Source organism: Triticum urartu, unplaced genomic scaffold (assembly GCF_003073215.2).
Source record: "Triticum urartu cultivar G1812 unplaced genomic scaffold, Tu2.1 TuUngrouped_contig_5851, whole genome shotgun sequence".
NCBI classification, from domain to species: Eukaryota; Viridiplantae; Streptophyta; class Magnoliopsida; order Poales; family Poaceae; genus Triticum; species Triticum urartu.
Window position 1 is genome coordinate 1 of NW_024116560.1, and position 10,818 is coordinate 10,818.

At 40.2% G+C, this 10,818-nt stretch overlaps 1 protein-coding gene across 1 annotated transcript; it reads left to right on the forward strand.

The window, feature by feature from the left end:
* Positions 1-8: 8 nt before the first annotated feature.
* Positions 9-5,069, forward strand: LOC125529792 (ABC transporter C family member 4-like; the record flags this gene model as incomplete). The annotated part of the gene is made up of 11 exons (XM_048694209.1): positions 9-233; positions 842-1,162; positions 1,371-1,457; positions 1,805-2,440; positions 2,521-2,685; positions 2,801-3,095; positions 3,278-3,495; positions 3,615-3,920; positions 4,078-4,141; positions 4,611-4,850; positions 4,960-5,069. Coding segments are annotated over 11 exons (2,667 nt in total), but the record flags the coding sequence as incomplete, so codon positions are not given.
* Positions 5,070-10,818: the final 5,749 nt, after the last annotated feature.

Sequence of the window (10,818 nt, forward strand, 5' to 3'; positions counted from 1 at the left end):
GCAGCGGGTCCGGGGATGAGGTGGCCGTGAAGGTGCAAGACGGAGTGTTTGCATGGGACGTCGAGGGCGGTGAGGGCGAGGAGAAGGATAGCGGAGGGGAGGAGCCGGTGCTGAAAGGGATCGAGATGGAGGTGAGGAAGGGTGAGCTCGCGGTGGTGGTCGGCACCGTTGGCTCCGGCAAGCCGTCGCTGCTGTCGTGCATCATGGGAGAAATGCACAAGGTCTCTGGAAAGGTGAGTGTACTGCTTAGTTTTATATGAGTTTATATGAAATGAACAACACCAGCAAACATTCAGGATCCATTGATTCAAAGGATTTCTAAAGAATTTTTTAAGGATTTTAATATATGTACATGAGTTGTCTCATTTGTAGGATTGCAATCCATATGATTTTTTTCTTAGAATTTATTTTGCATTAGATTTTAGAGGAACATTTTCATCTACTTCAACTTTGATTCTGGTGTTTTTCTTATTTTGCGACCATTCTAGAAATCCTGTGAATCAGTGCAAATTTATTCTAGGAACAGGAGAGCGTGCAAATTGTAACTGTTCAACAGGACAGTTAGTTCCACTCTGTCACATACTCTATCCATCCCAAAATAAGTGACTCAATTTTAGTACAAAATCGAGTCACTTATTTTGGGACGGAGGGAGTACATTGCAGATGATGATATCAGGATGCAGGAATTTATACATTGACATTGCAGAGCTTTTCTAGTTTCTAGAATTAGGCCACCCACAATTTCTAGAAAAAAAGAGCTTTTCTGTTCCTCAAATCAGCTTAATTACTTTTCTCAATTTCTGCCTCATCTGTCTTATATTGTCTTTTGTCTTTGATATAGGTTAGCATATGTGGGAGCACAGCATGTGTCAGTCAGACAGCCTGGATTAGAAATGGAACCATTGAGGAGAACATCTTATTTGGGCAGCCAATGCATCTAGAAAAGTACAGGAAAATCATACATGCTTGTTGCTTGGAAAAAGATCTAGAAATGATGGAGTTCGGTGACAAGACCGAAATTGGAGAGCGTGGGATCAACCTTAGTGGTGGCCAGAAACAGCGCATCCAGCTAGCTAGAGCAGTTTATCAAGATTGTGATATATATCTTCTTGACGACATATTCAGTGCAGTCGATGCTCATACTGGCTCAGCTATCTTCAAGGTGAATCTTATTTTTTTATACTAATAATGGACAGGTGACAAACCCTCTAAATAAATGTATGTTATATAGTTTCTCGTTCTGTATACGTTATATATCTTACTCCTTTAATTTTTTATTCAGGTCTATCAAGTTTGTGCTAAGTACAGTGCTATGCTAGTATTTTAGCCAGTTATTAAGCAGCACACTAACAGTTAATCCTGTTCTGCAGGAATGTCTCAAGGGCATACTGAAGAGCAAGACTGTCTTGCTTGTTACTCACCAAGTGGATTTGTTGCAAAATGTGGATACTGTATTTGTAAGTTCCATTTTTCAACTCCGCGTATTGATTTTGGAGAAAATAGAGTATACATATATTCTTGCTTCAGAAATGAAGAAGTGAATAACTCGGAACATATTGCAGCGCATCACTAGAATGTTTTATTTTTGGTTCAGTAAGTAGAGAAAGAACAACTGTATTCTTCATACCTATGGTTCCTAAAAACTTTCTTTGTATGTTCTTCAGATCTATTTAATCTTATTTTAGTTATCTTTACCTTTCAACATATGCCATACTTATGGTACTATGTGAAAGATAGCACGGTGATATTATCGACAGATAACAGAGATGAAACTACATTATATAGTTTGGATATGAACATGCAGGTGATGAAAAATGGTGGGATTATTCAGTCAGGGAATTACGGCGATTTACTAGATTCCTCTTCAGATTTTTTGGCTCTTGTTGCTGCTCACCACAGTTCCATGGAAGCATCTGGGGTGGAAGGTCACAATGTTCAGAACACTGAGAATTGCCCAGCCACCACAGTATCACAAGAGCCCTCTTCTGTTAACTCCAACTCCAGTAATGAAAACAGCCATACAAATGCCGTTGTGCCGAGCAAAGAAGCAGGTTCGTCGAAGCTGATCCAGGAAGAGGAGAAGGAGAGTGGACGAGTAAGCTGGCATGTGTACAAGCTATATGTCACGCAAGCTTGGGGCTGGTGGGGAGTTCTGCTCATTCTAGCATTGTCTGTGCTGTCAGAGGGCTCCACAATGGCCAGTAACTACTGGATGTCATATGAAACATCGGGGGGCACCATATTTGATATCTCAAAGTTTCTTGGTGTCTATGTTTCGATAGTCGCTGTTTCGATTGTGTTTGAATTTATCGCCGTTCTTTTCCAAGCATTTTTGGGGCTTAAGTCAGCCCAGGCCTTTTTCAGCAAGATGTTAGACAGCATTCTGCGAGCTCCGATGTCATTTTTCGACACCACTCCTTCAGGAAAGATCCTAAGCCGGGTATGTCTTATGAGGCCATAGATTTAGTTTGTTTACCGGCCATGTATACAGATGCAATCATCTGTGTATTATTTTTTCAGGCATCAGAGGACCAGACTAAAATAGACGTTTACCTTTTATTCTATACGGGTGCCGGCATATCGATGTGCATTTCGGTGGCTAGCAGCATTGCAGTTACCTGTCAAGTAGCATGGCCATCAGTCATAGCAGTGCTTCCCCTACTGCTTCTGAACATTTGGTACCGGGTATAATCCAGACACTACAATGCATCTTAGAGGGCTCAACTAATTCTTCATTTCACTAAACCGTATGTGAATAATGGCAAAGTTTTCTTTTCTGACTTTTCTTAATGTTTCTCAGAATCGTTATATTACAACATCCCGAGAGCTAACTCGCCTTCAAGGAGTAACAAAGGCACCGGTTATTGATCACCTCACGGAGTCCTTTTCGGGCTCTCCAATTATAAGGTGCTTCGGGAAAGAGGATGAATTTTGCCAAAAAAGCTTGGACATGATTGATTCGAATTTGCGCATGTCTTTCCATAATTATGCAGCAAATAGATGGTTTGGGTTTCGCCTGGAGCTAATTGGCACACTTGTGTTGTCTATAACTGCTTTTCTCATGATCACTTTGCCTACCAATTTCATCAAGAAAGGTATTAGTCTCCATCAACTGAGTATTTAATTATTTATAGAATTGCATTACATAAACTAGTTTCGTGCAACTGCTAGCAACTGGGCAAACTTTCTTAATTTTCCACCTTTCTGGGTCTGTTTCTTTGTGACCTGCAAATGCATTATGACATTCCTTCATTGATATTTACTGTTTCTAATGTAGAATTTGTTGGCATGTCTCTGTCCTATGGTCTTTCTCTCAACTCCTTGGTGTACCATGCAATTTCTGTAAGCTGCATGATAGAAAATGATATGGTCTCTGTGGAGAGGGTGAATCAGTACAGTAGCCTTCCTTCTGAGGCAGCAGGGACATTGGCAGATTGTCTGCGTCCGACGCCAAATTGGCTCCAACGGGGAGACATTGACATAAAGGATCTAGAGGTCAACTTCGTTTTTTTTTCTTTTGTTGATTCTTCCTTTGGCAAGCTTCTTTTTGTAAGCTACTATTCTCTAGGTGACTGATAGAAATGAGCCACAAAATGCTGTTTATTTAATTTCAGGTCAGATATAGACCAAACACACCTCTAATCTTGAAAGGCATTACGATAAGCATCCGCAGTGGAGAAAAGATTGGCGTTGTGGGAAGGACCGGCAGTGGCAAGTCAACTTTGATCCAGGCGTTATTCAGGCTTGTGGAGCCAGCAAAAGGTCGGATCATCATCGACGGAGTTGACATTTGCACTCTGGGCCTTCATGACCTGAGGTCTCGCTTCGGTGTGATTCCTCAGGAGCCTGCACTGTTCGAAGGAACCGTGAGAAGCAACATTGACCCAATTGGGCAGTACTCCGAGGCTGAGATATGGCAGGTAACAGGATATAGCTACTGTGTGTAATACACGAACTTACTCTGTGATATGCCGAGTAATTCATTATTTTTATTGGTCTTAATATATTATTATAAGGTAGAGACGTACTGCTCTACCTTCTGTTTCAAATTAATATATTTTTTTCCTATATACTCAGGCCCTTGAGCGTTGCCAGCTGAAAGACACAGTAGCTGCAAAACCTGAGAAGCTTGATGCACAAGGTATATGCTTATCATATGGGAATCTTGATCCTATGTAGAATCATAACTAAGTGTTACAATGCAAAATGGTAGTTCAGGCTTTATAGTTGGTTCCGATCCCATAAGGATCCTGTGATACTGATCTTTGCTTAGGTACAAGTATATGTTTAACAATGAGAATTGAGAGATATTATGCAGCAGGGAAGTAAATGACATTGTTAGTAGAGATTATCACCGTACAAGCTTGATTGATGGTTTTCAGTGCACTCTAGGCACGCATTTCACATTCTTCGGTGACAATCATAGTTTTAAATAGCCAGCTATAGCTCCGCTATAGCCTGCTATAGCCTTCTCAGCAGGGTGCCACTAAATGTTCACCTTCACAAATAGCCCGCTATAGCTTATTTGGAGGCCCGTCACTATTTTCCATAGCCCGCTATTTAAAACATTGGTGACAATAGTCAAATACTTGTTGCATGTTCGTTTGTAGTTGCGGACATGGGTGAGAACTGGAGCGTGGGGCAACGCCAGCTCCTGTGCTTGGGCCGTGTCATACTGAAGCGCAGCCGGGTGCTGTTCATGGACGAGGCCACCGCTTCTGTTGACTCCCAGACGGATGCAGTCATCCAGAGGATCATCCCGGAGGAGTTCCGTGAGTGCACTGTCATCAGCATTGCTCATCGTGTCCCGACCGTCATAGACAGCGACAGAGTTCTGGTGCTGGATGCAGGTAGGCTGCGCCCCTTTTCTGTTACATACACGATCGAATCATACTATGTGTTTCTTGTGTCTTTCACACAAGAAGGAAACTGAATTATGTATGTATTTTACTGTTTCAGGGTTAGTGAAAGAGTTTGATGCTCCATCCAAGCTGATGGGAAGGCCTTCAGTTTTCGGGGCGATGGTTCAGGAGTACTCAAGCCGCTCGTCGCAGGCAACCGATGGATGATGTGCATGCATGTCTACCTAGAAAAGCCAAATAACATAGATCAAAATTCCAGATGAAAAAGTTTAGAAAAAACAAGTAGTCGTAGGAGAAGATGAATTCTAGAGTGAAATCTGTAAAGTATGCAGCCGTAGGACAATGAGCATATCCGAGTTCAGCATGCCTAACAGATATAGAGGACATCTCTGAACCTCTCCAATCTCTATAGTTTGTGCATCGCTGGCAGCCATGTTGGGCGCTCCAGAATCAAAATCCGGGGCTCGAGGTCGCTTTTAGCCATGGCTCAAACGTGTTGCTTTTCCGGCTGCATGAGGTCTCGGGGCAGCTAACAGGGGCTGTAAGTTTTTAGGGAGTCTTGGGCTCTTGGCTGACGTTCGGCAGGACCACAGGAGGCTGCAATCTTGTTGTGTTTTTTGAGAAAAGAGGGCCTCCCCCCTCCAATTTCATTTTACTTCAATTTAACAGAAAACTAGGGTCTTTGATTACAAGCTACCAGATTACCTATACTCGCGCAAATAAGGAACCTCATACAGCCACCACTCTCACTTTCTCTAGCAAACATACATGTTCTTCAAATATAATTTCGATTTCTCCAGATAGTCCAAAAAATAGCAGCCATACCAATAGAGACTAGATGCTTACTAGTCCACCCCTTTTTCAACAGGTTATCTTTGTCAACATAGCATTTTTCTTCAATAACCATAAGAACACTTTAATATTGGGAGGTACTTTAACTTCCCACATAAACGTGTGTGGAAAGTTACTATCATTGAACCAATTTTTGATAGAGATCTGACAGAAAACTTACCATCAGCGGTAAGCACCCATCTAACATTAATACATTATCTCTATGATCAGATAACGCTATTTCATCACATTCTTCCTTCAATTCATTCCACATCATCAAAGAATCCACCCATTCTAAAATTGATTATATCCCACCCTTTTTCAAACTTAGTGGCAACAAAAATATTCCTATCAAAACAAATATTATACTCCCTCCATCCCATAATACAAGAGCAATTTTTACACTAGTGTAATGTCAAAAAACACTCTTATATTATGGGACGGAGGGAGTATGAACTAGCGTGAGACTTACATAAAGGTCTATAACCTAGCCACCAATCCTCCAAAAACCTGGTATTTTTACCATCTCTTATAATCTTCTTACATTCTGATGGTATCTCCGGAATTATAGTTGATGTCTAACAGACATTTAGCATTAACATCTTTACTATTAAAAGGAAGTCCGCGCTTATGATGGTAGTTTTGGTGTTTGTACGTTCATCTCGTCCCTCCTCCCAAAACCCAAAACCATGATTTGCATTAGCTCAATCAAATCAAATCAAATCTTACCAAAACTTCAACCAAATTGAAACATTTGTGGCTTGTCCTATCCATACTCAAATCACATCAAATCTTAACAAAACCTCAACTAAATCAAAACATTCCTTGCCTTTCCTATCCATACTCAAGTGAAATCAAATCTTACCAAGATCTAGAATGTGTTGGATGCAAGGTATATGTCGGTTGGTGTTGAACCACTAGAATATGTATGTCTCCGTTGCTACGCACAGGCAATAAACTACTATGTATTAAAGATTACTGTCTGCCACAGACCCTTCTCGGTCACAAATTTCCAAAACCATTTAGCCAACAAAGCTTTAATCACATGTTACAAATTTTAAATGCATACTTGTTTTCTTTTTGGCCTGGCAAACAGTGCCCCAATTAACCAAGTGATTTTTTTCATCCTCTTGCCGGACCATCGTAGGGTTATGTGACAGGAACTTAATACGCGACTTTATCGTCAACTGAAAATCACATGCATAATCTTTTGCTAGTTCATGTGCTATCCTGCAGGCGATAATTTAGTCATATATGAATCACCAGACGATCATGATTCTGACATCTTTTGACGTTTTTAGAAAATCCAAGCCATGGTCTGCTGTATTTTGACCAACATTTGGCAGGTCAAATATTTAAAGATGAAAACAAAAACTCGGTGTACACTTTGCTGAGTATTTTTATGGAATACTCGACAAAGTGGACAAATGGCAGCTCCTGATTAGTTATGGCATGGTTTTGCCGAGTGGCCGGCACACGATACTTACTTAACAAAAGCAGCCATGTGTCAACACTTGGTGATTGCTGGCAACTCCCACATCCCAAGCGTTTGCCGAGTGTCAGGTGGATGGCACTCAGCAAGGTGACCATGTGGTGCCCTCTGGAAGCCCCTCCGGCGCCTGTGGCTGGCCCTTTAGCCGAGTGGACGGTTGGCTGCACTCGACATATCCCTCTTTGCCAACTATCTGCACTGGGCAAAGTATGGACACTTGGCACTAGTGGTCTCGTCTCTGAGTATCCGATTACTAGCACTCGGTAAAGTGCTCAAAAAAGATGGCTTTGCCGGTCCCACCATAGCACTCCGCAAATATTGGACGAGTATTTCCCACCCTTTGCCTTCAATTCCGGCAGTGTTGACTATCATTCACATATACTTCCTCTTATTTTATTTACTTTGCATATTATCTTTGTCCGAAGTGAGACTTCACAGAGTTTGACCAAATTTATAGAAAACAATATAAACATTTACAATAACAAATATGGCGGTTGTGAAAATATATTCAATGGTGAATCAACTAGTATCGATTTGGTATTGTAGAAGTTAATAATTTCTTCTATAAAATTGGTCAACATTTACAAAACTCGACTCCAGACAAGGTAATATGCGGACTAAATAAAAATGGAGTATCAAACTCTGACCAAATTTGTCAACAACTAGTGGAATGCATTCAATCAGTTTGTCATAAGGCTTCGGCAAATAGAGCAACTTACAGAAGGATCTCTGGTTTTCCATAGCTGGCTATTCTCGTGTATGCATTGCACATTGCAGCCTGCCAAAAGTAGTGCTTATAAGTACACAAAACCTATAAAAACTAAGTAATTAACCTGGAGCTCTGAGTTTCTATTAGTCTGTGTATGGAAATGGCGCCTCGCTTATGACTTGTCGCGGGGAAGAAGATTGCCGTGAGGTTTTTTGTTTACACTTATGCCATAATCATAGTGTTTTCTCATCAGGCTAGACTTTAGGTGGCCTAATCTATCCTACAATGGTGAATGATGTAGCGCCTTTTAGCAGTGGTACTGCCTATTTTGCATGAAGGAAGTGGTACCACTTTCTTTTCTCTACCATCACATATATTCATGAGCAGACATTTTTCTACCGCGCTCGTTCACCTTTTTGTTGATTTAAACCACTGGCATATAATTGTACAGTTGAATATGCATTGATTTAGGATACATTATTTCATTTCATGGTGAAAATTATTGTTTAATTAGTGAAGTATGAGCTTCAGAGAGCATCTAATGCATGAATCACACATGTGTGATATTCTTTTTCATAGAAGATCCTAGTTTTTTGTGGACTTGATACCTTGTGGGAGACTTTTACTGTACTTGCTATCTTGCAGAACAGAATTGTGATTTCTTCATGCTGTGTGCTACAGATACTTTCAGAATTCAAATATATTCATAAATTTGCATGTGGTAGGAGGATATGTCATAATGAATAGCTATTACGAGATTTCTTATATTGCTGGAATAACATTTCTGATCTATAAATAACTTCTTTTTACTTCCATAGAGTTTGATGATAACGCTTGATTAAATAGTATTTGTAATCTATAATTTTTGTATTGTTTCACATGTGGGAATACTGGTCGCTCTCGGTGCCTCTCCAATTTCTCTAGTGTTGTCTGCATTAGGCTTCAACTGGATGCTTGAAACCTTGCTAATCATAATGGCACAATATCTACATCCTGAGGAAGATGTCAATGGGTTGGATGGCTCTTGAGTCACCACGACAAATCTCATATGAGCTAAATGAGACTCTGTCGGCGACCGATTTTCTGGATCCATGCTTGCTTCCGACACCCACGTCGGATCTTTTAACTGAAATGCTTAACTATGACCGTCAAACTACTACTCCTACCCCAACACTACCACCAACTCAGGTAATTAATAGTGATGCCAGTCAGTGGCGGACCCAGGATAAAAACCGAACTATGTAACCAGCCGGCTCCGGCGCGTGGCAGATTCTGGATGACGGCGATTGTCGCAGCAGGTTGTGGCCGAGCGGACGATTCGTTTGCTCAATTGTTCTATAATTAATTTTCAAGAAAAGTCGAAGCGGTGTCGTCTTGCCTCTCGATTTAATCACTTCAGTTTTCTTTTATTAAGCGCGCATTGCTCGTGTACGCATAAAACTGGGTTGCTGATAAATTGCCTTTGTTGTTTTATTTTTTTGAGCGTTTTCAAGGGAGTTGGGGCACCAAATCTGGGCTGGCTGGGGGCTTGCTGGACTAGTATTTGACATATACAGGGAGGGCCAAATATTGAGTCGGGTCTTGGGCCCCCACTCACCATAATGTGGGTCTGCCCCTGATGCATGCAGTGATTCATGTTGTCGACAATCTCAGTCTGTAAGGTCCGGGTCATTAGAATTGTATTTTGTTGTGTGTCGGTAATGGGTAACTTGTTTGCTAAGGTACTGACCTAAAATCACATATTTATGGCAAATATTTTTATTTATTATAAATTATTTTGTTGACATACAATCAACAATACATTTTTTGTCTGGAGTGACTATGGCTTAGTTGATTAGATATAGTTTTTCTAAGTTATTAACAATTGATTCGCAAACATACTTGTTTTAAATATTTTCTTTCATTAAGGTGCAATTGAATTCTTTAATTTTGAAAATATTACCTCAAAAAAACTTTAGTTTAATTGATTGTTTCTGGATCAGAGAAAAGAAAAGAAAAATTGCATGGCTCCGCATATTAACTTCCGGTATTTGACTGAATAGTAGTATATGTAGGTGTTTTCATTTGTTCTATTATTGTTAAATATCTTGGCATGGATGTACAATCTAACAAATATCTTGATAGGAATTCTCAAAGTGCATAGTTTTCTATCTTATGTGCAGTGAATAAAAGAATTTCCATTATGTAGTATATCTACTAAGGGTTTGTCCTTGAATTGCTTACTTTCCTTGCTTACTAGTTTTTTCATCATCATGGTTTTTTTCACATTCCTTGGTCCAACAATCTGAAGGAAATATGCCCTAGAGGCAATAATAAAGTTATTATTTATTTCCTTATTTCATGATAATTGTTTATTATTCATGTTAGAATTGTATTAACCAGAAACATGATACATGTGTGAATACATAGACAAACAGAGTGTCACTAGTATGCCTCTACTTGACTAGCTCGTTGATCAAAGATGGTTAAGTTTCCTAGCCATTGACATGGGTTGTCATTTGATTAACGGGATCACATCATTAGGAGAATGATGTGATTGACTTGACCCATTCCGTTAGCTTAGCACTTGATCGTTTAGTATGTTGCTATTGCTTTCTTCATGACTTATACATGTTCCTATGACTATGAGATTATGCAACTCCCGTTTACCGGAGGAACACTTTGTGTGCTACCAAATGTCACAACGTAACTGGGTGATTATAAAGGTGCTCTACAGGTGTCTCCGAAGGTACTTGTTGGGTTGGCGTATTTCGAGATTAGGATTTGTCACTCTGGTTGTCTGAGAGGTATCTTTGGGCCCACTCGGTAATGCACATCACTATAAGCTTTGCAAGCATTGCAACTAATGAGTTAGTTGCGGGATGATGTATTATGGAATGAGTAAAGAGACTTACCGGTAACGAGATTGAACTAGGTATTGAGAT